General features: G+C 42.4%; 1 protein-coding gene across 1 annotated transcript in view; it reads left to right on the top strand.

Annotated features, from left to right (window-relative positions):
- The window catches only part of LOC128649910 (alcohol dehydrogenase class-3), a 95,279-nt gene that overhangs the window by 40,536 nt on the left and 29,010 nt on the right, over positions 1-25,733 (top strand). Inside the window, exon 7 of the mRNA XM_053703461.1 lies at positions 17,510-17,645. Within this exon, the coding sequence (XP_053559436.1) occupies positions 17,510-17,645 (136 nt within the window). The remainder of the gene's footprint in view (positions 1-17,509; positions 17,646-25,733) is intronic.

The following is a 25,733-nucleotide window of genomic DNA, read 5'->3' as shown; positions in this document are numbered from 1 at the left end:
ATTAAGCCTGTGTTTAAACCTGTTGCTCCCCCGTGGAGCTTAAACTTGGTTCTTAAAGTTCTTCAAGGAGTTCCGTTTGAACCCCTTCATTCCATTGATATTAAGCTTTTATCTTGGAAAGTTCTGTTTTTGATGGCTATTTCCTCGGCTCGGAGAGTCTCTGAGCTATCTGCCTTACAATGTGATTCTCCCTATCTGATTTTTCATGCAGATAAGGTAGTTCTGCGTACCAAACCTGGGTTTTTACCTAAGGTGGTTTCTAACAAGAATATCAATCAAGAGATTGTTGTTCCATCGTTGTGCCCTAATCCTCCTTCAAAGAAGGAACGTCTTTTACATAATCTGGACGTAGTCCGTGCCTTGAAGTTTTACTTACAAGCTACTAAGGATTTTCGTCAAACATCTTTCCTTTTTGTCATTTACTCTGGACAGAGGAGAGGTCAAAAAGCTTCGGCAACCTCTTTCCTTTTGGCTTCAGAGCGTAATACGCCTAGCCTATGAGACTGCTGGACAGCAGCCCCCTGAAAGGATTACAGCTCATTCTACTAGTGCTGTGGCTTCCACCTGGGCCTTCAAAAATGAGGCCTCTGTTGAACAGATTTGCAAGGCTGCGACTTGGTCTTCGCTTCACACTTTTTCAAAATTTTACAAATTTGATACTTTTGCTTCTTCAGAGGCTGTGTTTGGGGGAGAGGTTCTTCAGGCAGTGGTTCCTTCCGCTTAATCCTGCCTTGTCCCTCCCATCATCCGTGTTCTTTAGCTTTGGTATTGGTATCCCATAAGTAATGGATGATCCGTGGACTGGATACACTTAACAAGAGAAAACATAATTTATGCTTACCTGATAAATGTATTTCTCTTGTAGTGTATCCAGTCCACGGCCCGCCCTGTCCTTTTAAGGCAGGTCTAAATTTTAATTAAACTACAATCACCACTGCACCCTATGGTTTCTCCTTTCTCTGTTTGTTTTTGGTCGAATGACTGGATATGACATTTAGGGGAGGAGCTATATAGCAGTTCTGCTGTGGGTGATCCTCTTGCAACTTCCTGTTAGGAAGGAGAATATCCCATAAGTAATTTTATGATCCGTGGACTGGATACACTACAAGAGAAATAAATTTATCAGGTAAGCATAAATTATGTTTTCTTTCATGTAATTGGCAAGAGTCCATGAGCTAGTGACATATGGGATATACATTCCTACCAGGAGGGGCAAAGTTTCCCAAACCTCAAAATGCCTATAAATACACCCCTCACCACACCCACAATTCAGTTTTACAAACTTTGCCTCCCATGGAGGTGGTGAAGTAAGTTTGTGCTAGATTTCTACGTTGATATGCGCTTCGCAGCAGGCTGAAGCCTGGTTTTCCTCTCAGAGTGCAGTGAATGTCAGAGGGATGTGAAGAGAGTATTGCCTATTTGAATACAATGGTCTTCCTCTAGGGGATCTATTTCATAGGTTCTCTGTTATCGGTCGTAGAGATTTCTTCTCCTACCTCCCTTTTCAGATCGACAATATACTCTTATATACAATTACCTCTACTGATTCTCGTTTCAGTACTGGTTTAGCTATCTACTATACGTAGATGAGTGTCTTGGGGTAAGTGAGTCTTCTTTTTATTCATGACACTCTAAGCTATGGTTTGGCACTTTATATGTAAAGTTCTAAATATATGTGTTAAACTTATATTTGCCATGATTCAGGATCATCAGTATTCCTTCTTTCAGACTGTCAGTTTCATTTTTTTGGAAAATGCATATGAATTATATTTTTTCTTACCTTTAAAATTTTCAATTGACTTTTTTTCTAAATTGCGGGCTGTTAGGCTCGCGGGTGCAGAAAATGCTTCAATTTTTTGCGTCATTCTTGGCGCAAGACTTTTTTGGCGCAAAAATTTCGTCATTTCCGGCGTCATAATTGACGCCGCAAGTTTTCACGTAATTGCGTCATTTTTGACGTATGTGTGTTGCGGACTTTTTGGCGGCAAAAAATATGGGCGTCATTCTTGGCGCCAAAAAATGTGGGCGTTATACTTGGCGCCAGTTTTTTTCACATTATTTCAGTCTCACTTTTTAGTTGCTTCTGGTTTCTAGAGGCTTGTTTTGTTTTGCATTCTTTCCCATTCCTGAAACTGCCATTTAAGGAATTTGATAATTTTGCTTTATATGTTGTTTTTTCTATTACATATTTCAAGATGTCACTACCTGACCCTGGATCAGAATCTACTTCTGGAAAGACGCTGCCTGATGTCGGTTCTACCAAAGCTAAGTGCATTTGTTGTAAACTTTTGGTAACTGTACCTCCGGCTGTAGTTTGTGTTAGTTGTCATGATAAACTATCAAACGCTGATAATATTTCCATTAGTAATAATCCATTACCTGTTGTTCCTTCAACATCTAATGTTCAGGATGTTCCTGTTAATGTAAAAGAATTTGTTTCTAATTCTATTCGGAAGGCTCTGTCTGTTATTCCTCCTAGTAAACGTAAGAGGTCTTTTAAAACTTCTCATATTTCAGATGAATTTTTAAATGACCGCCATCATTCTGACTTATCTAGTTCTGATGAGGATCTATCTGGTTCAGAGGATTCTTCCTCAGATATTGACACTGATAAATCTTCATATTTGTTTAAAATGGAGTTTATTTGTTCTTTACTTAAAGAAGTGTTGATTGCATTAGATATGGAGGAGTCTAGTCCTCTTGATATTAAAACTAATAAGCATTTAAATTCAGTTTTTAAACCTCATGTAGTTATTCCAGAAGTTTTTCCAGTTCCTGATGCTATTTCAGAAGTAATTTCTAGGGAATGGAATAGTCTGGGTACTTCATTTACTCCTTCTCCAAGGTTTAAGAAATTGTACCCTTTGCCATCTGATAGATTAGAGTTTTGGGAGAAAATCCCCAAAGTTGATGGGGCTATCTCTACTCTTGCTAAAAGTACTACTATTCCTACGGCAGATAGTACTTCTTTTAAGGATCCTTTAGATAGGAAGCTTTACTGGGGGGGAAGGGAGCTTTTTTGCCTCAGGACAAAAAGTCTAAAGGTAAATATAGGGCTGCTAATCGTTTTTCGTTCCTTTCGTCAGAATAAGGAACAAAAACCTGACCCTTCCCCTAAAGGAAAAGTTTCCGTTTGGAAACCTTCTCCAGTCTGGAATAAATCCAAGCCTTTTAGAAAGTCAAAACCAGCTCCCAAATCCGCATGAAGGTGTAGCCCTCATTCCAGCACAGCTGGTAGGGGGCAGGTTACGATTTTTCAAAGATGTTTGGATGAATTCGATTCAAAGTCTTTGGATTCAGAACATTGTTTCACAAGGGTACAGAATAGGTTTCAAGGTAAGACCGCCTGTGAGAAGATTTTTTCTCTCACGCATTCCAGTAAACCCTGTAAAGGCTCAGGCGTTTCTGAAATGTGTTTCAGACCTAGAGTCGGCTGGGGTAATTGTGCCAGTTCCAGTTCTGGAACGGGGTCTGGGGTTTTATTCAAATCTGTTCATTGTACCAAAGAAGGAGAATTCCTTCTGACCAGTTCTGGATGTAAAAATATTGAATCGTTATGTAAGGATACCAACATTCAAAATGGTAACTATTAGGACTATTCTGCCTTTTGTTCAGCAAGGGCATTATATGTCTACAATAGACTTACAGGATGCATATCTTCAAATTCCAATCCATCCAGATCACTATCAGTTTCTGAGATTCTCTTTTCTAGACAAGCATTACCAGTTTGTTGCTCTTCCGTTTGGCCTAGCAACAGCTCCAAGGATTTTTTCAAAGGTTCTCGGTGCCCTTCTCTCTGTAATCAGAGAACAGGGTATTGCGGTATTTCCTTATTTGGACGATATCTTGGTACTCGCTCAGTCTTTACATTCTGCAGAATCTCATACGAATCAACTTGTGTTGTTTCTTCAAAGACATCGTTGGAGGATCAATTTACCAAAGAGTTCCTTGATTCCTCAGACAAGGGTAACCTTTTTGGGTTTCCAAATAGATTCATTGTCCATGACTTTGTCCCTAACAGAAAAGAGACGTCTGAAATTGGTTTCAGCTTGTCGAAATCTTCAGTCTCAATCATTCCCTTCGGTAGCTTTGTGCATGGAAATTCTAGGTCTCATGACTGCTGCATCGGACGCGATCCCTTTTGCTCGTTTTCACATGAGACCTCTTCAGCTTTGTATGCTGAACCAATGGTACAGGGATTATACAAAGATATCACAATTAATATCCTTAAATCCCAATGTTCGATCTTCTCTGAATTGGTGGTTGGATCACCATCGTTTAATTCAAGGGGCCTCTTTTGTTCATCCAACCTGGACTGTGATCTCAACAGATGCAAGTCTTTCAGGTTGGGCAGCTGTATGGGGATCTCTGACAGCACAGGGGGTTTGGGAATCTCAGGAGGTGAGATTACCAATCAACATTTTGGAACTCCGTGCGATTTTCAGAGCTCTTCAGTTCTGGCCTCTTCTGAAGAGAGAATCGTTTATTTGTTTCCAGACAGACAATGTCACAACCGTGGCGTATGTCAATCATCAAGGGGGGACTCACAGTCCTCAGGCTATGAAAGAAGTATCTTGGATACTTGTATGGGCGGAATCCAGCTCCTGTCTAATTTCTGCAGTTCACATCCCAGGTATAGACAATTGGGAAGCGGATTATCTCAGTCGCCAGACGTTACATCCGGGCGAATGGTCTCTTCACCCAGAGGTATTTCTTCAGATTGTTCAAATCTGGGGACTTCCAGAACTAGATCTGATGGCTTCTCATCTAAACAAGAAACTTCCCAGGTATCTGTCCAGATCCAGGGATCCTCAGGCGGAAACGGTGGACGCGTTGTCACTTCCTTGGAATTATCAACCTGCCTATATCTTTCCGCCTCTAGTTCTTCCAAAAGTGATTTCCAAAATCCTAATGGAGCGTTTGTTTGTACTGCTGGTGGCTCCAGCATGGCCACACAGGTTTTGGTATGCGGATCTCGTTCGGATGGCCAGTTGCCAACCTTTGACACTTCCGTTAAGGCCAGACCTTCTATCTCAAGGCCCATTTTTCCATCAGGATCTCAAATCATTAAATTTGAAGGTATGGAAATTGAACGCTTAATACTTAGTCATAGAGGTTTCTCTGATTCAGTGAATAATACTATGTTACAGGCTCGTAAATCTGTGTCTAGAAAGATTTATTACCGAGTTTGGAAGACTCATAAATTCTTTTGGCATTCTTTTAGAATTCCTAGAATTTTACAGTTTCTTCAGGACGGTTTGGATAAGGGTTTGTCTGCAAGTTCCTTGAAAGGACAAATCTCTGCTCTTTCTGTACTTTTTTTCACAGAAAGATTGCTAAACATCCTGATATTCATTGTTTTGTACAGGCTTTGGTTCGTATTAAGCCTGTCATTAAGTCAATTTCTACTCCTTGGAGTCTTAATTTGGTTCTGAGGGCTTTACAGGCTCCTCCGTTTGAACCTATGCATTCTCTGGATATTAAATTACTTTCTTGGAAAGTTTTTTTTCCTTTTAGCCATCTCTTCTGCTAGAAGAGTTTCTGAGTTATCTGCTCTTTCTTGTCAATCTCCTTTTCTGATTTTTCATCAGGATAAGGCGGTGTTGCGGACTTCATTTAATTTTTTACCTAAAGTTGTGAATTCTAACAACATTAGTAGAGAAATTGTTGTCCCTTCTTTGTGTCCTAATCCTAAGAATTCTCTGGAGAGATCTTTACATTATTTGGATGTAGTAAGAGCTTTGAAATATTATGTTGAAGCTACTAAAGATTTCAGGAAGACTTTTAGTCTATTTGTTATCTTTTCTGGTTCTAGGAAAGGTCAGAAGGCTTCTGCCATTTCTTTGGCGTCTTGGTTAAAGTCTTTGATTCATCATGCTTATGTGGAGTCGGGTAAATCCCCGCCTCAAAGGATTACAACTCATTCTACTAGGTCAGTTTCTACTTCCTGGGCTTTTAAGAATGAAGCTTCTGTTGATCAGATTTGCAAAGCAGCAACTTGGTCTTCTTTGCATACTTTTACTAAATTCTACCATTTTGATGTGTTTTCTTCTTCTGAAGCAATTTTTGGTAGAAAAGTACTTCAGGCAGCTGTTTCAGTTTGATTCTTCTGCTTATAATTTCAGTTTTTTTCATTATAAGATTAAAACTTTTTGATTTGGGTTGTGGATTATTTTTTCAGCGGAATTGGCTGTCTTTATTTTATCCCTCCCTCTCTAGTGACTCTTGCGTGGAAGTTCCACATCTTGGGTATCTGCTATCCCATACGTCACTAGCTCATGGACTCTTGCTAGTTACATGAAAGAAAACATAATTTATGTATGAATTTACCTGATAAATTCATTTCTTTCATATTGGCAAGAGTCCATGAGGCCCACCCTTTTTGTGGTGGTTATGATTTTTTTTTTTTTTTTATAAAGCACAATTATTCCAATTCCTTGTTTGATGCTTTCGCTCCTTTCTTATCACCCCACTTCTTGGCTATTCGTTTAACTGAATTGTGGGTGTGGGGAGGGGTGTATTTATAGACATTTTGAGGTTTGGGAAACTTTGCCCCTCCTGGTAGGAATGTATATCCCATACGTCACTAGCTCATGGACTCTTGCCAATATGAAAGAAATGAATTTATCAGGTAAGTTCTTACATAAATTATGTTTTTCACATGTCTGGAAATGAACTGTTACTGTGAGGGCTCCCTATAGGTCACTACCTAATGTGTACTGGTGACAGGCGCTGGGGATGTGTTACCGGAGATTCCGGTTCATGGCTGTTTGTTTTTTGGGCACTTTGCCAGACTTTCGAGTGGCGATAAACCCAAGTTATGGCAAGCATACAAGTTTGAAAATTGTTTATACTGTTTTGCTATGCAGGGTTACGGCGCTCCTTCTCGGATGGCTTAAGTGACGCCCACGAAGGGCGGGGCTTCTTTTGGCACGCTGGGGCTCGGAAAATAGCCGCTCAGTGTACATTCACTTCCGGAAAATCCTGACTGTCTATAGAAGCTGTTGCTAGTAACACTAAGACCGCATGGTTGTGAGCTAAGCAGGCTGTCTTGGGCGTTGTAGGATCGATCCGGACTTGTGCCTGAGAGTGGTCGATGGACCGTGGGGGCAGGTAGGCGCCTCAGCAGAGCTGTTGAGGCGAGGTGCTGATACATGTTAGAAATCTGTTTACTCTAAAAACGTAACCGATTGTTAGATGGTTCATTTTTAAACACACAAATTTTTTTTTGTAAGGATCTGATATTCTACAAATATTTGTTTGTACTGTTATGAACTGTGCATTTTGGCCATAAATTGTAAAAGTAAACAAGCCAAGTATACAATTTTAAAGGGACAAGACCAATTTTTTTGCTTGCTTTTTCTGTTATCATGGATTCAGATGATATTCAGACTGTAACATGTTCCATGTGTTTGGATGCCACTGTGGAACCTCCTGTTCCTTTTTGCCCTTCCTGCATTGAGAGGGCTTTACACTATAGAGACAAATTTTTTTTTGGATAAATCTTTGCCTAAGGTGGATGCTTTTCAAGAGTCTACGGATGAGATGCAGAGTATGCCGCAACTTTCTCCCCAAGCGTCACAGCCCCTAACGCCCGCTCAAGCGGGACCATGTATTTCCCCAGTTTCTGCTGCTTTTACATTAAAGGACATAGCTGCAGTGATGTCCTCTACTCTTTCTAAGGCGTTATCTACCCTTCCCATATCGCACGGCAAGCGTACACGAAGGGATAATTATGTGGTTAATGCAGCCTCTGATACTAGTATGGCGATTGCGGAAGTACCCTCCCGAGGTTCTGAGTTGGAGGGTACGGAAGTCCTATCTGAAGGTGAACTTTCTGACTCGGGAAGTGCTTTGCCCCTGACTCATTCTGAAGTGGTTTCATTCAGGTTTAAGTTTGAACACCTCAGCTTACTGCTGAGGGAGGTTTTGGTTACTTTGGATGATTGTGACTGAATAGTGGTTCCTCCAGAAAAATTGAGTAAATTGGACAGATACTTGGAAGTTCCATCTTACTCAGATGTCTTTCCAGTTCCAAAAAGGACTTCAGAGATTCTTGCAAAAGAGTGGGAGAGACCAGACATTCCCTTCTCTCCCTCTCCCGTTTTTAAGAAGATGTACCCTGTAGCAGACGCTATCAGGGATTCTAGGCAGACAGTCCCTAAAGTGGAGGGAGCTATCACTACCCTGGCCAAAAGAACTACTATTCCCATCGAGGATAGTTGTGCTTTCAAGGACCTTATGGATAAGAAGTTGGATGGTCTCCTTAAGAAGATTTATGTTCACCAGGGATTCCTATTGCAACCAGTGGCTTGCATTGTTAGTTACCAGTGCTGAGACTCCTTTGGAAGAGTTACAGGATAGGATTAAAGCTCTTAAGTTAGCTAACCTGTTTATTATGGATGCTTCTCTACAGATTACTAAATTGGCGGCTAAGAGTTTGGGCTTTGCCATCTTAGCACACAGGGCCTTATGGCTTAAGTCTTGGTCTGCGGATGTGTCATCCAAGTCTAAGCTTTTGGCTATTCCTTACAAGGGGAAGACCCTATTCGGGCCTGACTTGAAGGAAATAATTTATGACATCACGGGAGGTAAGGGTCATCTCCTCCCTCGGGATAAAAAAATCCAAACAGATGGGTCGACAGAGTAATTTTCGTTCCTTTCGAAATTTCAAGGGAGTTCTCCCTTCCTCTTCCTCTAAACAGAAAGGGAACTATTCACAAATCAAGTCTATTTGGAGACCGAACCAGTCTTGGAACAAGGGTAAACAATCCAAGAAGCCTACTGCTGTTTCCAAGTCCGCATGAAGGGTCGGCCCCCGATCCGGAACCGAATCTAGTGGGGGGCAGACTCTCTCTCTTCGTCCAGGCTTGGATAAGAGATGTTCAGGATCCCTGGACGCTAGAAATTGTGTCTCGGGGATATCAGTTGGAGTTCAGAAACTCTTCCCCCAGATGAAGGTTTCTTCTTTCTCGATTATCTGCAGACCAGATAAAGAGGCGTTCTTACGTTGTGTAGGAGACCTTTCTTCCGTGGGAGTAATATGTCCTGTTCCAATACAAGAACAGGGACAGGGGTTTTAGTCAAATCTCTTTGTAGTTCCCAAAAAAGAGGGGACGTTCCGACCTATTTTAGACCTCAAAAGTTTTAACAAGTTTTTCAGAGTTCCATCCTTCAAGATGGAAACTATTTGGACCATTCTTCCATTGATCCAGGAGGGTCAATTTATGTCTACCGTGGATCTGAAGGATGCATATCTTCATGTTCCTATCCACAGAGATCATCACAAGTTCCTGAGGTTTGCCTTTCTGGACAAACATTTTCAGTTTGTGGCTCTTCCTTTCGGTCTGGCCACGGCACCCAGAATTTTCACAAAGGTTCTGGAGTCTCTGCTGGCGGTTCTAAGGCCGCGAGGCATTTCAGTGGCGGCTTATCTGGACGATATTCTGATCCAGACGTCGTTTTATCATCTAGCAAAGTCTCATACCGACATTGTTCTGTTCTTTCTGAGGACTCACGGGTGGAAAGTGAATCTGGAAAAGAGTTTGCTGGTTTCACAGACAAGGGTTCCTTTCTTGGGAACTCTAATAGATTCTCTATCCATGAAAATCTTTTTGACCGAGGTCAGAAAGTTAAAGATTCTGAATACATGCCGAACCCTTCAGTCCAATCCTCGGCCGTCAGTGGCTCAGTGCATGGAGGTAATTGGATTGATTGTAGTGACAATGGACATCATTCCGTTTGCTCGTTTTCATCTCAGACCTCTGCAACTGAGCATGCTCAGACAGTGGAATGGAGATTATACAAACTTGTCTCCTCAAATAAATCTAGATCAGGAGACAAGGGACTCTCTTCTATGGTGGTTGTCGCTGGATCATCTATCCCAGGGGACATGCTTTCGCAGACCCTCATGGGTGATAGTGACAACGGGCGCCAGCCTGATAGGATGGGGAGCAGTCTGGAACTCCGAGGGCTCATGGTGTATGGACTCGAGCGGAGTCTCTACTTCCCATCAATATCCTAGAGTTGAGAGCAATATTCATTGCGCTTCAGGCTTGGCCTCAGTTGGCTTCGGCCAAATTCATCAGATTCCAGTCGGACAACATTATGACTGTAGCTTACATCAATCATCAGGGAGGAACAAGGAGTTTGGACGATAAAATGGAAGAAGGCACTCTTTGGTTAGGTGAGATAAATGTTAAAAGCATACCTTTTATTGAACTTAAAAATAACATCAGTGCATCCCAAACAGAGGGCAGACATAGGTAGTGACTGTCTGACGCGTTTCGCGCCCCCTAGTGGCGCTTCCTCATAGACTGGTGTGTCAGTACATAGGCAAGCAATTTATACCCTAGGTAATCATTACTTAACTACTTCAGTACCACAACAAATTATATAAAACCACAGTGCAAGTGATATTTAAAAACAGCAATACTTATTAAAATAAAGATACAAGAAAGAGGTATCTAAACTTCGAAGTTGGTATTGTATCCCACAAGTAAGGATGAAATCCGTGGACTCATCGTATCTTTTAAAAGAAAAGGAAATTTATTCTTACCTGATAAATTTGTTTCTTTTAAGATACGATGAGTCCACGGCCCACCCTGTTTTTATGAGACAGGTCTTTATTTTTGTTAAACTTCAGTCACCTCTGCACCTTGGCTTTTCCTTTCTCTTCCTAACAGCTCTGCTGTGGTGCTCTTTTCCTCCTCCTGCTGACCAGGAGGCGATATCCCACAAATAAGGATGAAATCCGTGTACTCATCGTATCTTAGAAGAAACAAATTTATCAGGTAAGAATAAATTTCCTTTTTTGTTGCATAAATGTAAGGTACAATCATTTCTTTTTGAGATAAGATGCTGGTCATTTTAAATATAATAGTGTCTTATATGCAAAATCACTGGAGGTTTTTCTATTACCTGCAGCACCACCAATAAAGAAAGATATATATATATATATATATATATATATATATATATATATATATATATATATATATATATAATATATACACACACACTATAGTAATATGTCTTTTAAAAAGGTTTTCCTTTGATTTACATATTGTTACTTACATCTTACTTTCCTGCCATTCTTTTGATTTGGTTTTGGAGATCTGTTTTTTATAAATCAGTTGTACAAACCCTTTATGCAGAACAGAAGTGCAGAGACAAGTTAATTTTCTTCCAAACTGTATTATGAAGCAAGTGCAACTCGGGTTTTGAAAGTCTTCATCCAATAGTTCCCTGAAAACTGGCAAAACCGTTATTCTAATACACTTGCACTGGTTAACACCTCTCTTTATGTTTTATACAAGTACAGAACAGTAAATCCTAATCAGAGACGTGTTTTTTAAATTTTTGGTGTTATTCCCATTAGAGTTCTACAAATAATATTACAACCTTTTCCGTTACTCATCCAAAGTGAAAAATCACTTGTTGAAATTGTCAGGATTCCTTTGAATTATTGTTAGAAGTTCTTGTGAACTATCCATCCACTTCTCTTCTGGTCTGCAGTCAGCGTTCAGGGTAAAACTGTGTTGTCATGAGTTTTCTTTGCGGTTTACGAACCAAAGACTTATGGATTTCTTTCCATCTAAAGGGGAGAAGAGTCCACCGCTTCATTCATTACATTTGGGAATAAAGAACCTGGCCACCAGGAGGAGGCAAAGACACCCCAGCTAAAGACTTAAATACCTCTCATCCCCCAGTCATTCTTTGCCTTCCATCACAGGAGGATGGCAAAGAAGTGCTGAAGATTCGGAGTAGTCTCTTACGGAGGGTAGTACTTGTCTGAATGGGACTGGAGTTTTAAGTAGTCCTGTCAGCCTCTCAGTGACAGCCTGGGTGAAAGTTAGAGTCTGGAGATGCTGGGAGAGTCTTTCTGCGAAACCATCCCGACTCATATTAACAGATCCACAAGCAATCATCGTTGACGAGTTTCGCTGCCTGCTTTCTGCACTCAAGTCCACGTCAGGACCGATGCTTTTACTTGTTACACTTGAAGGGCCGTGTTCCTGTTCCATGGCATTGATTCTGGTAAGATCGTTTCATTTTTTTATACACAATGATTACACAGAAGACAGGGTCACAGTGTGGCGCCTTTTATCTTATGGAATCAAGGGTTAATATTCCTAGTAAGGGGATTATTGAACGGGGGGGGGGTTATACATAACATTGTTTGTGTTATTGCTGCGTTATGTGTGAGATGTGGCTCTGGCTTCCGGGAGTATTTGCGCAGCCTGTTTTGCCGCGTTTTCTTCTTAATGCAGGAGCGGTCCTGCGAGGCATCCCAGGTGACCGGGTGTGTTGGTTTCCACTTCCTCTATTGATCAGCGGCATAGGAGAGAAAGCGGTTTCTGTAGTCCGGGTCATTAGGAGGTGGTGAGTGCCCTGGCCATTGGAGGATATAAAGGTGCCTGTTTATTCAGCTAGTCTAGGCCATAATAAAAGCGCAAGCTATGGAGGTCTCTGACGCATTAGAGGGTACTCCCTCTTTCAGAAAGTCTCATTCCTGTGTTTATTTTGAGGAGGTTATTGTAGATCAGCCTGCTCAACTATGTTCCACATGCCTTGATAAAGTTGCGACATCTAAAACTAAAGGGATGTCTAGTACTACTGAGCCGTCCACCTCTGAGGGTTCTCCGTCCCGTGAGGTGCATTCCCTACTTTTATCTCAGAGTGCACATGCAGCGCCCCAGGGTCCAACCATTACTCCTATGGGAGATATTCATTGGCCGTCAGATTTTGCGGATCAACTGCAAACGGCGGTATCAAATTGATCCATGCCTTACCACGCTCTGCTAAGCGCAAGCAAAGTGCGTATCATGGCGGCACCTATGGAAATATCAGAGGCGTTGTACGATAACGAGGTCCACTCCGACTCTTCGGAGGAGGCTCCTTCTGGGTCGGAGTCCGGAGTCTGAGGAGCCTGACTTTAGGTTTAGGATGGAGAATTTGCGCTTGCTACTCTGGAGGTTCCGGAACAACCTTCGATTCTTAAGCTTGATAAGGTATACAAGGACAGGGTGGTGCCTCAGACCTTCCCGGTTCCTGTTAAGATGGCTAATAATATTAAGAATGAATGGGAGCGATAAGGTTCTTCCTTTTCCCCTTCTTCCTTTTAGAAACTGTTCCTTGTTCCGGACTCTCAGCTCGAGCTGTGGGGGACTGTCCCTAAGGTGGATTGTGCTATCTCTACGCTCGCAAAGCAGACGACTATTCCTCTCAAAGATAGTTCATCATTTAAAGAGCCTATGGATAAAAAAAAGTTGGAAAAACATGTTAAGGAAAAGTTTCAGCACACGGGGTTTGTTTTTCAACCGGCAGCGTCTGTAACCGCGGTTGCCGGAGCTGCGACATATTGGTATGAATCCCTGTGTGATATGGTCGAGAGGGAGACTTCGATTGACGAGATACAGGATAAGATTAAGACGTTGAAGGTCGCCAATTCTTTCATTTGTGATGCCAATATGCAAATTATTCGCCTGAACGCGAAGGTTTCAGGTTTCTCCATTTTAGCTCGCAGGGCTCTGTGGCTAAAGTCTTGGTCGGCGGACATGACCTGTAATTCGAGGCTGTTGTCCCTGCCTTTTCAAGGAAAGATTCTGTTCTGTCCAGGATTGGATTCGATCATATCCACGGTTACGGGAGGCAAGGGAGCTTTCCTACTGCAGGATAAGAAGGCTAAGCCTAAAGGATCTACTTTTTGTCCCTTTCACGCGGACAAGGCCCAGCGCCCGCTGCAAAAGCAGATCAGTCTAAGGGAACTTGGAAACCTGCTCAGTCTTGGAACAAGTCCAAGCAGAACAAGAACCCCGCCGAGACTAAATCGGCATGAAGGGGCAGCCTCCGACAGGTTTTCGGACTAAGTTAGGGGGCTGATTGTCTCTCTCCTCCGAAGCCTGGTTGCAGGATGCTTAGGACCCTTGGGCTCTGGAGGTTGTCGCCCAGGGTTACAGGATAGGGTTCAGGTCCCATCCGCCCAGGGGCAGATTCCTCCTGTCTTCAAGTCCGGTAAAGAGTCCTTTCTAGTCTGCCCCTAGTTCAAGAGGACAGTTCATGACGACAATAGACTTGAAGGATGCTTACCTTCATGTTCCAATCGACAGGGACCACTTCAAGTTCCTAAGATTTGCATTTCTGGACCAACACTTACAGTTTGTGGACCTTCCTTTTGGCCTGGCGACGGCCCCGAGAGTCTTCACAAAGGTTCTGGGGGCAATTCTTGCTGTGGCCAGATCCAGAGACATTGCTGTGGCGCCCTGCTTTGACGACATCCTAGTCCAAGAGCCGTCGTTCAGCCTTGCAGAGGATCATTTGAGGGCTCTTATTTTATTGTTCCAATCTCACGGTTGGAAGATCAACTCAGGAAAGAGTTCCCTGGTTCCCAGCAACAGGGTGGAGTTCCTGGGTTCGATAATAGACTCTGTACATGAAAATTTTTCTCACAGAGCAACGACGCAGGAAGATTGCGTCCATCTGTCTTGCCCTTCAGTCCTTCTCAAGCCCTTCAGTGGCTCAGTGTATGGAGATGATCGGGCTCATGGTTTCCAGCATAGACGTCATCCCTTTTTGTCAGGTTCCATCTCAGGCCTCTTAAATTGTGCATGTTGAGACAGTGGAACGGCGATCGTTCAGATCTATCACAGCTGATATCCATGGATGCTCGGACCAGGGACTCCCTCTCTTCAGGGATCCGTCCGGAGCATCTGTCCCTGGAGACATCCTTCTTGAGACCGTCCTGGGAGATTGTGACCACAGACGCGAGTCTGGCAGGATGGGGAGCTGTTTGGGGTGCCAGAATGGCACAAGAAATATGGTCCCGGGAGGAGTCTCTCCTTTCAATTAAATATTCTGGAAATTTGAGCAATTTATAATGCTCTGAGGGCGTGGCCTCTTCTGGGGTCGTTCAGCTTCATCAGATTCCAGACCGACAACATTACCTCGGTGGCTTACATCAACCATCAGGGGGGTATGAGGAGCTCCCTAGCAACGAGGGAAGTGTCTCAGATTTTGGAGTTGGCGGAGTCCCACAACTGCTCCCTCTCAGTGATCCATATTCCAGGTGTGGACAACTGGGAAGCGGACTTTCTCAGCAGGCAATCCTTCCACCAGGAGAATGGTCTCTTCACCCCAAAGTGTTTGCGGAGATTTGTCTCAGATGGGGAACGCCAGAGAGAGATCTCATGGCGTCCAGACTCAATTACAAGCTACACCGATATGGGTCGAGGTCGAGGGATACCCAGGCAGAGCTGATAGATGCCTTAGTGGTGCCTTGGGGATTCAGTCTAGCTTATATTTTTCCACCGTTACCACTTCTACCTCGTGTAGTGGCACGCATCAAGCAGGAGCGAGCTTCGGTCATCCTGATTGCTCCATCGTTGCCGCGGAGGACATGGTTTGCGTATCTGGTTGGGATGTCATCCTCTCCGCCATGGAATTTACCCTGTTGCAGGGATCTGCTGGAACAGGGTCACTTTCAACATCAAAATCTCTTTTCTGAGGCTGACTGCGTGGTGATTGAACGCTTAGTCTTAGCCAAAAGAGGTTTTTCTGAAAGTGTGATTGACACTCTAGTTCAGGCAAGGAAGCCAGTCACTCGTCGCATCTACCATAAGGTGTGGAGGACTTACTTGTCCTGGTGTGAGAAGCACGGACATCCTTGGCACAAGAAGGTATCCAGGATTCTGTCTTTTCTCCAAGGTTTGGAGAAGGGTCTTGCCGCCAGTTCCTTAAAGGGACAGATTTTGCCATTATCAGTTTATTTGCACAAGAGACTCACTGAATTTCCTGACATCCAATCTTTTGTTCAGGCTGTCTGGAATCAGGCCTCTTTTTAGCTAGTCTGCTCCTCCCTGAAGCTTAAACTTGGTCCTTAAGGTATTGCAGAGGGTTCAGTTTGAACCTATGCATTCTATTGACATTAAGATTCTGTCTTGGAAGGTTCTCTTCCTGTTGGCTATTGCATCGGCACGCAGAGTATCTGAACTGGCTGCCTTGCAATTCGAGCCTCCTTATCTGGTTTTTCATGCGGATTAGGCTGTTCTTCGCACCAGTTTGGGGTTTCTTCCCAAGGTGGGGTCTAACCATAACATCAATCAGGAAATACTTGTTCCTTCTTTGTGTCCTAACTCTTCTTTTTCCGAGGTTACTTCATAATCTGGATGTGCCTTGCAGTTCTATCTTCAGGCTACGAAGGATTTCAGAGAGTCTACATCTTTTTGTGGCATATTCCGGGAAGCGCAAGGGGCAGAGGGCCTCTTCTACTTCTTTGTCCTTTTGGTTGAGGAGCTTGATTCGCTTGGCCTATGAGACAGCGGAACATAAGCCTCCTCAGAGGATCGCGGCTCATTCAACTAGAGCTGTGGCTTCGTCTTGGGCCTTCAAGAATGAGGCCTCTATGGAGCAAATTTGTAAGGCGGCCACCTGGTCCTCCTTGCACACGTTTACAAAGTTTTATAAACTTGATGTTTTTGCTTCTGCAGAAGCTGTTTTTGGGAGAGAAGTTTTACAGGCTGTGGTGCCCTCAAATTAAGATCTGCCTTTTTACCCTCCCGGTTTCATTCAGTGTCCTCTAAAGCTTGGGTATATGTTTCCCAAAAGTAATGAATGAAGCCGTGGACTCTCCTCCCCTTTAGATGGAAAACATAAATAATGCTTACCTGATAATTTTATTTCCATTGTTGGGAGGAGAGTCCACGGCTCCCATCCGTAACTCCGGTGGGTGGACCTAAATTTAATTCATTTTCTGGCACCATTTATACCCTGATATTTCTTCTACTGTTCCTTGTTCCCTCAGCAGAATTGCTGGGGGATGAGGGGAGTGGGGGAGGTTTTTAAGCCTTTGGCTGGGGTGTCTTTACCTCCTCCTGGTGGCCAGGTTCTTTATTCCCGAAAGTAATGAATGAAGCTGTGGACTCTCCTCCCCACGATGGAAATAAAATGATCAGGTAAGCATAATTTTATGTTTTTCGATTTTAAATAAATATATTTTTTCCTCCATTAAGTATCTGAAGAATGCACAATATTCACTTTGCTCTATGTTGTACACACTTTTTTCAACAGCTCACACTAAACGTCCTGTAAATAAGGTCAATTTGGCATCTGCACATTCAGAATAATCTTCTTTTTGCTGCAGTAATTTAAACTCAAATAGTATTAGGACTTATTGATATACCCTTGTAACAATAGAATTTGAAGGATTAAATTGTAAGAACCCCCACACCCATATTTTAATATTTGTATAATATCCATGAGTACATTATGCAAATACATGTATTTTGATTTGAGACATCTAATTTTTTTTTTTCTTTTCTCAGAAACCCTAATTTTATATATTGTGCTTCTATATTCTCTAAAATGTGTTCCTTAAAGGGACAGATTTCGGCATCTAAAATGTGTACTCTTTCAATACCTGTGTATTAACAAATATTGTTTGTTTTTAATATTGCATTGCTATTCATTTTATGCAAAAGTTCCTCATTGGTTATTTTCTTCTGTTCATTAGAGAGCAGCTTTGGAAGCATGTCACAAAGGTTGGGGCACAAGTGTAATTGTGGGAGTGGCAGCATCTGGAAAAGAAATCTCCACACGTCCATTTCAGCTTGTCACAGGGCGTACTTGGAAAGGAACTGCATTTGGAGGTGAGGTTGTGTCAACATTAAAGGGACACTGAACCCAAATTTTTTTCTTTCGTGATTCAGATAGAGCATGCAATTTTAAGCAACTTTCTAATGTACTTATTCTTTCTCTTGCTATCTTTATTTAAACAAGGCATCTAGGCTAATTTTTTTTTGGTTCAGAACTCTAGACAGCACTTTTTTATTGGTGGATAAATTTATTCACCAATCGGCAAGGACAACCCAGGTTGTTCAAATATGGGCCGGCATCCAAACTTACATTCTTGCATTTCAAATAAAGATACCAAGAGAATAAAGAAAATTTTATAATAGGAGTAAATTAGAAAGTTGCTTAAAATTTCATGCAATATCTAAATCACGAAAGGAAAAAAATTGGGTTCAGTGTCCCTTTAACGAAAACTCCATACAAACATGATGTAACTTCTCTGTATTCAATATTTATTATTCAGGGCATGAAAGTCAAAATTAAAGTTTTATGTTTCTGATAGAGCATGCAATTTAAAAAGCAAAATAACGCTTTGATTTACTTGCATTATCAAATTTATTCTGTTCTCTTGGTATACTTGAAAAGCGCCCCTGAGCCTGCTTAGATATGCTCAAGTGTCTTGAGCACTATAATGGTTTGTTTGCAACACTAAATCTAAGTCAGAGTAACAGAGGTCAAGCCTAAGAGCACACTGGACAATAATTGATTAAAAAATATAGAAATAAGTTTGTCCTTGGACTTAACCACTGAATAATTCACAAGATGGCCCCACCAGAAATCTCCTTCAATTATCAAATTTACTTTGTTCTCTTGGTATCTTCAGCTGAAGAGCATACCTTGGTAGGCTTATAAATGTGCAGTGAGCAACAGGGTACCAAAACATGCTTCAGATTATTTGTCAAAAAGCAGGAAAGGAAATATGTTTACATTCTCCAACATAGGTGTGTCCGGTCCACGGCGTCATCCTTACTTGTGGGATATTCTCTTCCCCAACAGGAAATGGCAAAGAGCCCAGCAAAGCTGGTCACATGATCCCTCCTAGGCTCCGCCTACCCCAGTCATTCTCTTTGCCGTTGTACAGGCAACATCTCCACGGAGATGGCTTAGAGTTTTTTAGTGTTTAACTGTAGTTTTTATTATTCAATCAAGAGTTTGTTATTTTAAAATAGTGCTGGTATGTACTATTTACTCTGAAACAGAAAAGAGATGAAGATTTCTGTTTGTAAGAGGAAAATGATTTTAGCAACCGTTACTAAAATCCATGGCTGTTCCACACAGGACTGTTGAGAGGAATTAACTTCAGTTGGGGGAACAGTGAGCAGTCTTTTGCTGCTTGAGGTATGACACATTCTAACAAGACGATGTAATGCTGGAAGCTGTCATTTTCCCTATGGGATCCGGTAAGCCATGTTTATTCAGAAAGTAAATAAGGGCTTCACAAGGGCTTATTAAGACTGTAGACTTTTTCTGGGCTAAATCGATTCATATATTACACATATTTAGCCTTGAGGAATCATTTAATCTGGGTATTTTGGTAAAATAATATCGGCAGGCACTGTTTTAGACACCTTATTCTTTAGGGGCTTTCCCTAATCATAGGCAGAGCCTCATTTTCGCGCCGGTATTGCGCACTTGTTTTTGAGAGGCATGACATGCAGTCGCATGTGTGAGGAGCTCTGATACATAGAAAAGACTTTCTGAAGGCATCATTTGGTATCGTATTCCCCTTTGGGCTTGGTTGGGTCTCAGCAAAGCAGATACCAGGGACTGTAAAGGGGTTAAAGTTAAAAACGGCTCCGGTTCCGTTATTTTAAGGGTTAAAGCTTCCAAATTTGGTGTGCAATACTTTTAAGGCTTTAAGACACTGTGGTGAAATTTTGGTGAATTTTGAACAATTCCTTCATACTTTTTCGCAATTGCAGTAATAAAGTGTGTTCAGTTTAAAATTTAAAGTGACAGTAACGGTTTTATTTTAAAACGTTTTTTGTACTTTGTTATCAAGTTTATGCCTGTTTAACATGTCTGAACTACCAGATAGACTGTGTTCTGAATGTGGGGAAGCCAGGGTTCCTTCTCATTTAAATAAATGTGATTTATGTGACACTGAAAATGATGCCCAAGATGATTCCTCAAGTGAGGGGAGTAAGCATGGTACTGCATCATTCCCTCCTTCGTCTACACGAGTCTTGCCCACTCAGGAGGCCCCTAGTACATCTAGCGCGCCAATACTCCTTACTATGCAACAATTAACGGCTGTAATGGATAATTCTATCAAAAACATTTTAGCCAAAATGCCCACTTATCAGCGTAAGCGCGACTGCTCTGTTTTAGATACTGAAGAGCATGAGGACGCTGATGATAATGGTTCTGAAATGCCCCTACACCAGTCTGAGGGGGCCAGGGAGGTTTTGTCTGAGGGAGAAATTTCAGATTCAGGAAAAATTTCTCAACAAGCTGAACCCGATGTGATTACATTTAAATTTAAGTTGGAACATCTCCGCGCTCTGCTTAAGGAGGTATTATCCACTCTGGATGATTGTGAGAATTTGATCATCCCAGAGAAACTATGTAAAATGGACAAGTTCCTAGAGGTCCCGGGGCTCCCAGAAGCGCCTCAGCTAGCGAAGGCCAAGTTCATACGGTTTCAATCAGACAACATGACGACTGTTGCGTACATCAACCATCAGGGGGGAACAAGGAGTTCCCTGGCGATGGAAGAGGTGACCAAAATCATTCAATGGGCGGAGACTCGCTCCTGCCACCTGTCTGCAATCCACATCCCAGGAGTGGAAAATTGGGAAGCGGATTTTCTGAGTCGTCAGACATTGCATCCGGGGGGAGTGGGAACTCCATCCGGAAATCTTTGCCCAAATCACTCAACTGTGGGGCATTCCAGACATGGATCTGATGGCCTCTCGTCAGAACTTCAAGGTTCCTTGCTACGGGTCCAGATCCAGGGATCCCAAGGCGACTCTAGTAGATGCACTAGTAGCACCTTGGACCTTCAAACTAGCTTATGTATTCCCGCCGTTTCCTCTCATCCCCAGGCTGGTAGCCAGGATCCATCAGGAGAGGGCGTCGGTGATCTTGATAGCTCCTGCGTGGCCACGCAGGACTTGGTATGCAGATCTGGTGAATATGTCATCGGCTCCACCATGGAAGCTACCTTTGAGACGAGACCTTCTTGTTCAAGGTCTGTTCGAACATCCGAATCTGGTCTCACTCCAGCTGACTGCTTGGAGATTGAACGCTTGATTTTATCAAAACGAGGGTTCTCAGATTCTGTTATTGATACTCTTGTTCAGGCCAGAAAGCCTGTAACTAGAAAAATTTACCACAAAATATGGAAAAAATATATCTGTTGGTGTGAATCTAAAGGATTCCCCTGGGACAAGGTAAAGATTCCTAAGATTCTATCCTTTCTCCAAGAGGGATTGGAGAAAGGATTATCTGCAAGTTCCTTGAAGGGACAGATTTCTGCCTTGTCTGTGTTACTCCACAAAAAGCTGGCAGCTGTGCCAGATGTTCAAGCCTTTGTTCAGGCTCTGGTTAGAATTAAGCCTGTTTACAAACCTTTGACTCCCCCTTGGAGTCTCAACTTAGTTCTTTCAGTTCTTCAGGGGGTTCCGTTTGAACCCTTACATTCCGTTGATATTAAGTTATTATCTTGGAAAGTTTTGTTTTTGGTTGCAATTTCTTCTGCCAGAAGAGTTTCAGAATTATCTGCTCTGCAGTGTTCTCCTCCTTATCTGGTGTTCCATGCAGATAAGGTGGTTTTACGTACTAAGCCTGGTTTTCTTCCAAAAGTTGTTTCTAACAAAAACATTAACCAGGAGATAGTCGTGCCTTCTTTGTGTCCGAAACCAGTTTCAAAGAAGGAACGTTTGTTGCACAATTTGGATGTTGTTCGCGCTCTAAAATTCTATTTAGATGCTACAAAGGATTTTAGACAAACATCTTCCTTGTTTGTTGTTTATTCTGGTAAAAGGAGAGGTCAAAAAGCAACTTCTACCTCTCTCTCTTTTTGGATTAAAAGCATCATCAGATTGGCTTACGAGACTGCCGGACGGCAGCCTCCTGAAAGAATCACAGCTCATTCCACTAGGGCTGTGGCTTCCACATGGGCCTTCAAGAACGAGGCTTCTGTTGATCAGATATGTAGGGCAGCGACTTGGTCTTCACTGCACACTTTTACCAAATTTTACAAGTTTGATACTTTTGCTTCTTCTGAGGCTATTTTTGGGAGAGAGGTTTTGCAAGCCGTGGTGCCTTCCATTTAGGTGACCTGATTTGCTCCCTCCCTTCATCCGTGTCCTAAAGCTTTGGTATTGGTTCCCACAAGTAAGGATGACGCCGTGGACCGGACACACCTATGTTGGAGAAAACAGAATTTATGTTTACCTGATAAATTACTTTCTCCAACGGTGTGTCCGGTCCACGGCCCGCCCTGGTTTTTTAATCAGGTCTGATAATTTATTTTCTTTAACTACAGTCACCACGGTATCATATGGTTTCTCCTATGCAAATATTCCTCCTTAACGTCGGTCGAATGACTGGGGTAGGCGGAGCCTAGGAGGGATCATGTGACCAGCTTTGCTGGGCTCTTTGCCATTTCCTGTTGGGGAAGAGAATATCCCACAAGTAAGGATGACGCCGTGGACCGGACACACCGTTGGAGAAAGTAATTTATCAGGTAAACATAAATTCTGTTTTTTCATTTTTAAATTTGGGTTGCGCCTTTTTTTGGTCAAGCACAGTTAGTTTAATATTAATGTCAAAATTAAAGTTAAATGGATTCAAAATGACATTTAACACTAAATACATTTTATAAGCATAGTATTGAGGTTATTCCCACATCTTCCATCCTAGTCATGGGTGCTGCCTTGTTGAAATCTACCTTTCTTTCCTAAGATATGGTGAGTCCACTGCATCATCAAATACTGTTGGGAATATCACTCCTGCCAAGCAGGAGGCGGCAAAGAGCACCACAGTCAAAACTGTTAAAGGGACAGTCAAGTCCAAAAAAAACCTTTCATGTTTCAAGTAGGGCATGTAATTTTAAACAACTTTCCAATTTACTTTTATCACCAATTTTTCTTTGTTCTCTTGGTATTTTTAGTTGAAAGCTAAACCTAGGAGGTTCATATGCTAATTTCTAAGACCTTGAAGGCCGCCTCTAATCTAAATGCATTTTGATAGCTTTTCACCACTAGAGGGCATTAGTTCACGTTTTTCATATAGATAACATTGAGCTCATGCACGTGAATTTACCATGGAAACAGCTCTGATTGGCTAAAATGCAAGTCTGTCAAAAGAACTGAAATAAGGGTGCAGTCTGCTGAGGCTTAGATACAAGGTAATTACAGAGGTAAAATGTGTAATTATAAATGTGTTGGTTATGCAAAACTGGGGGAATTGGTAATTAAGGGATTATCTATCTTTTAAAACAACAATAATTCTGGTGTTGACTGTCCCTTTCAGTATCACTTCCCTTCCCACAACCCCCAGTCATTCTCTTTGCCTTCGGTGCAAGGAGGAGGTGAAGTTTTGGTGTCTGAAGATTTTGATTTATTTCACTTCAATCAAGATTTTATTATTTTGAAAGCCAGAGTAGATTTGCTCTGATCTTTCTTTTCAAGATTGGGTTTAGCCGTACTCCACATTAGTCTCTTCACTAGGGCAGTGGTGGCGTTTAAGCAGTTCGGAACTTGTGGGGTGGTCCTCACTGCGTTTTCCTAACATGTTGCTGCCCTTGTATAGAAAGCCAGAGTAGGTTTTCCACAGGTCTCTGAGGAGTGGCTTCCTCTCATACCGGGTGAGCTGTCCTCCTGCCGGACAGCTAGATGTGCAGGTAAGTGCCTTTTCTCTTGTAAGGTGTATCCAGTCCACGGATTCATCCTTTACTTGTGGGATATTCTCCTTCCCAACAGGAAGTGGCAAAGAGAGCACACAGCAGATCTGTCCATATAGCTCCCCCTCTAGCTCCACCCCCCAGTCATTCTCTTTGCCGGCTCTAAGCAATCGGAAGGGTAAAGTGAATGTGGTGTTAGAATCATAGTTTTTATCTTCTACAAGCAAAAGTTTGTTATTTTAAATGGTACCGGTGTGTACTATTTACTCTCTAGCAGAAAGTAGATGAATATTTCTGCAGGGAGGAAGATGATTTTAGCATGTTGTAACTAAAATCCACTGCTGTTCCCACAAAGGACTGAGGAGTACAAGAAAACTTCAGTTGGGGGGAACGGTTTGCAGGTTATTGGGGGGAACGGTTTGCATTATTACAAGACTGTAATAATGCTGGAAAAGACTGACAAGATCCCCATGAGGAAAGGGTAAGCTGTATTCAGAGACTATGTATGGAATTGCTAGCTTACATTACAGGGCTAATTTATGCTTGTTGACACTGCTTAATGACAAACGGTTTTTATTAGAAAAATATCGTTTTTGAGACACTTTGAAGGTTCCTCTGGGTTTCTTTCAGGGGTTGTTACCCACATGGGTATTATTAAAACACTTAGGAGTGTTTCTTTAGGCCTCACAGCACCGAAGTAAGGTGGGAGGGGCCTAATTTCGTGCCTCAGATGCGCAGTTATATTGACTAGAACTTCAGGCTGTCTTCACATGGAGGGTCCTGCTACAGTTTGAGGGCCCATAAGAAGCTTTTTCCCCACAAATCTGACTCCTAAGGGAAGGTAGGGCCACAGCAGAGCTGTGGCAAGGTGCTGAAGTTATTTTTACCGGTCTTTTGCTTACTATTGATCCGGTTTGGGCATTAAGGGGTTAATCGTTTTTATTGCTAGTGGTGCAATCTTACTAATGCTTTAGGCACACATACTGTGAACATTTCGAAAAGTTTGCTGCATTTTTCACTGTTTTGGAAAATTGTGTGCCTTTTTTATTTCTTAAAGGCACAGTAATGTTTTTTTGCAAAGTGTGTTTTTACTTGATTAAAGTGTTTTCTAAGACTGTTTGTCTTACTACTAGTCTGTTAAACATGTCTGACACCAAGGAAAATCCTTGTTCAATGTGTTTAGAAGCCATGGTGGAACCCCCTCTCAGAATGTGTCCCACTTGTACTGATATGTCTATACATTTTAAAGATCATATTGTTGCACTTAAAAATGTGGCCCAAGATGATTCTCAGACAGAAGGTAATGAGGTTAGCCTGTTAACCGCTCCCCAAGTGTCACAACCAGTTACGCCCGCTCAAGCGACGCCTAGCACCTCTAGCGCGTCTAACTCTTTTACCTTACAAGACTTGGCGGCAGTTATGGATAATACCGTCCCAGTGTTTTTATCTAAACTGCCCGTGTTACCTGCAAAGCGTGATAGCTCTGTTTTTAAGAACAGATTATGAGCATTCTGACGCTTTAGTAGCCGTGTCCGATATACACTCACAATGCTCTGAAATGGGGGCGAGGGATGTGAAATTTCCGTTTCGGGAAAGGTTGCTCCTCAGACAGACTAAGATAGGTTGGCTTTTAAATTTAAACTAGAACACCCCCCGCTTATTGCTCAGAGAGGTATTAGTTACTCTGGACGACTGCGACCCTATGGTGGTTCCAGAGAAATTGTGTAAAATGGACAAGTACCTAGAAGTTCCTGTTTACACTGATGTGTTCCCGGTCCCTAAGAGGATTGCGGATATCGTTACTAGGGAGTGGGATAAACCAGGTATTCACTTCGTTCCCCCTCCGGTTTTTAAGAAAATGTTCCCCATATCTGACCCCATGCGGGACTCGTGGCAGACGGTCCCTAAGGTGGAGGGGGCTGTTTCTTCAAGTGCTAAACGCACAACTATACCAATCGAAGACAGTTGTGCTTTTAAAGACCCTATGGATAAAAAATTAGAGGGTTTACTTAAGAAAATTTTTCTCAACAAGGTTTTCTTCTCCAACCTATTGCGTGCATTGTTCCTGTAACCACTGCAGCTGCTTTCTGGTTCGAGGCGCTGGAAGATGCGCTCCAGACGGAGACCTCATATGAGGACATTATGGACAGAATTAAGTCTCTTAAGCTGGCTAATTCTTTTATCACAGATGCCGCTTTCCAACTAGCTAAGTTAGCGGCAAAAAATTCAGCCATAGCGCCCTGCGCGCCAATAA

This window comes from Bombina bombina, chromosome 2, assembly GCF_027579735.1.
Source record: "Bombina bombina isolate aBomBom1 chromosome 2, aBomBom1.pri, whole genome shotgun sequence".
In the NCBI taxonomy this organism is placed as follows: Eukaryota; Metazoa; Chordata; class Amphibia; order Anura; family Bombinatoridae; genus Bombina; species Bombina bombina.
This window is presented reverse-complemented; position numbering and strand designations above follow the sequence as displayed.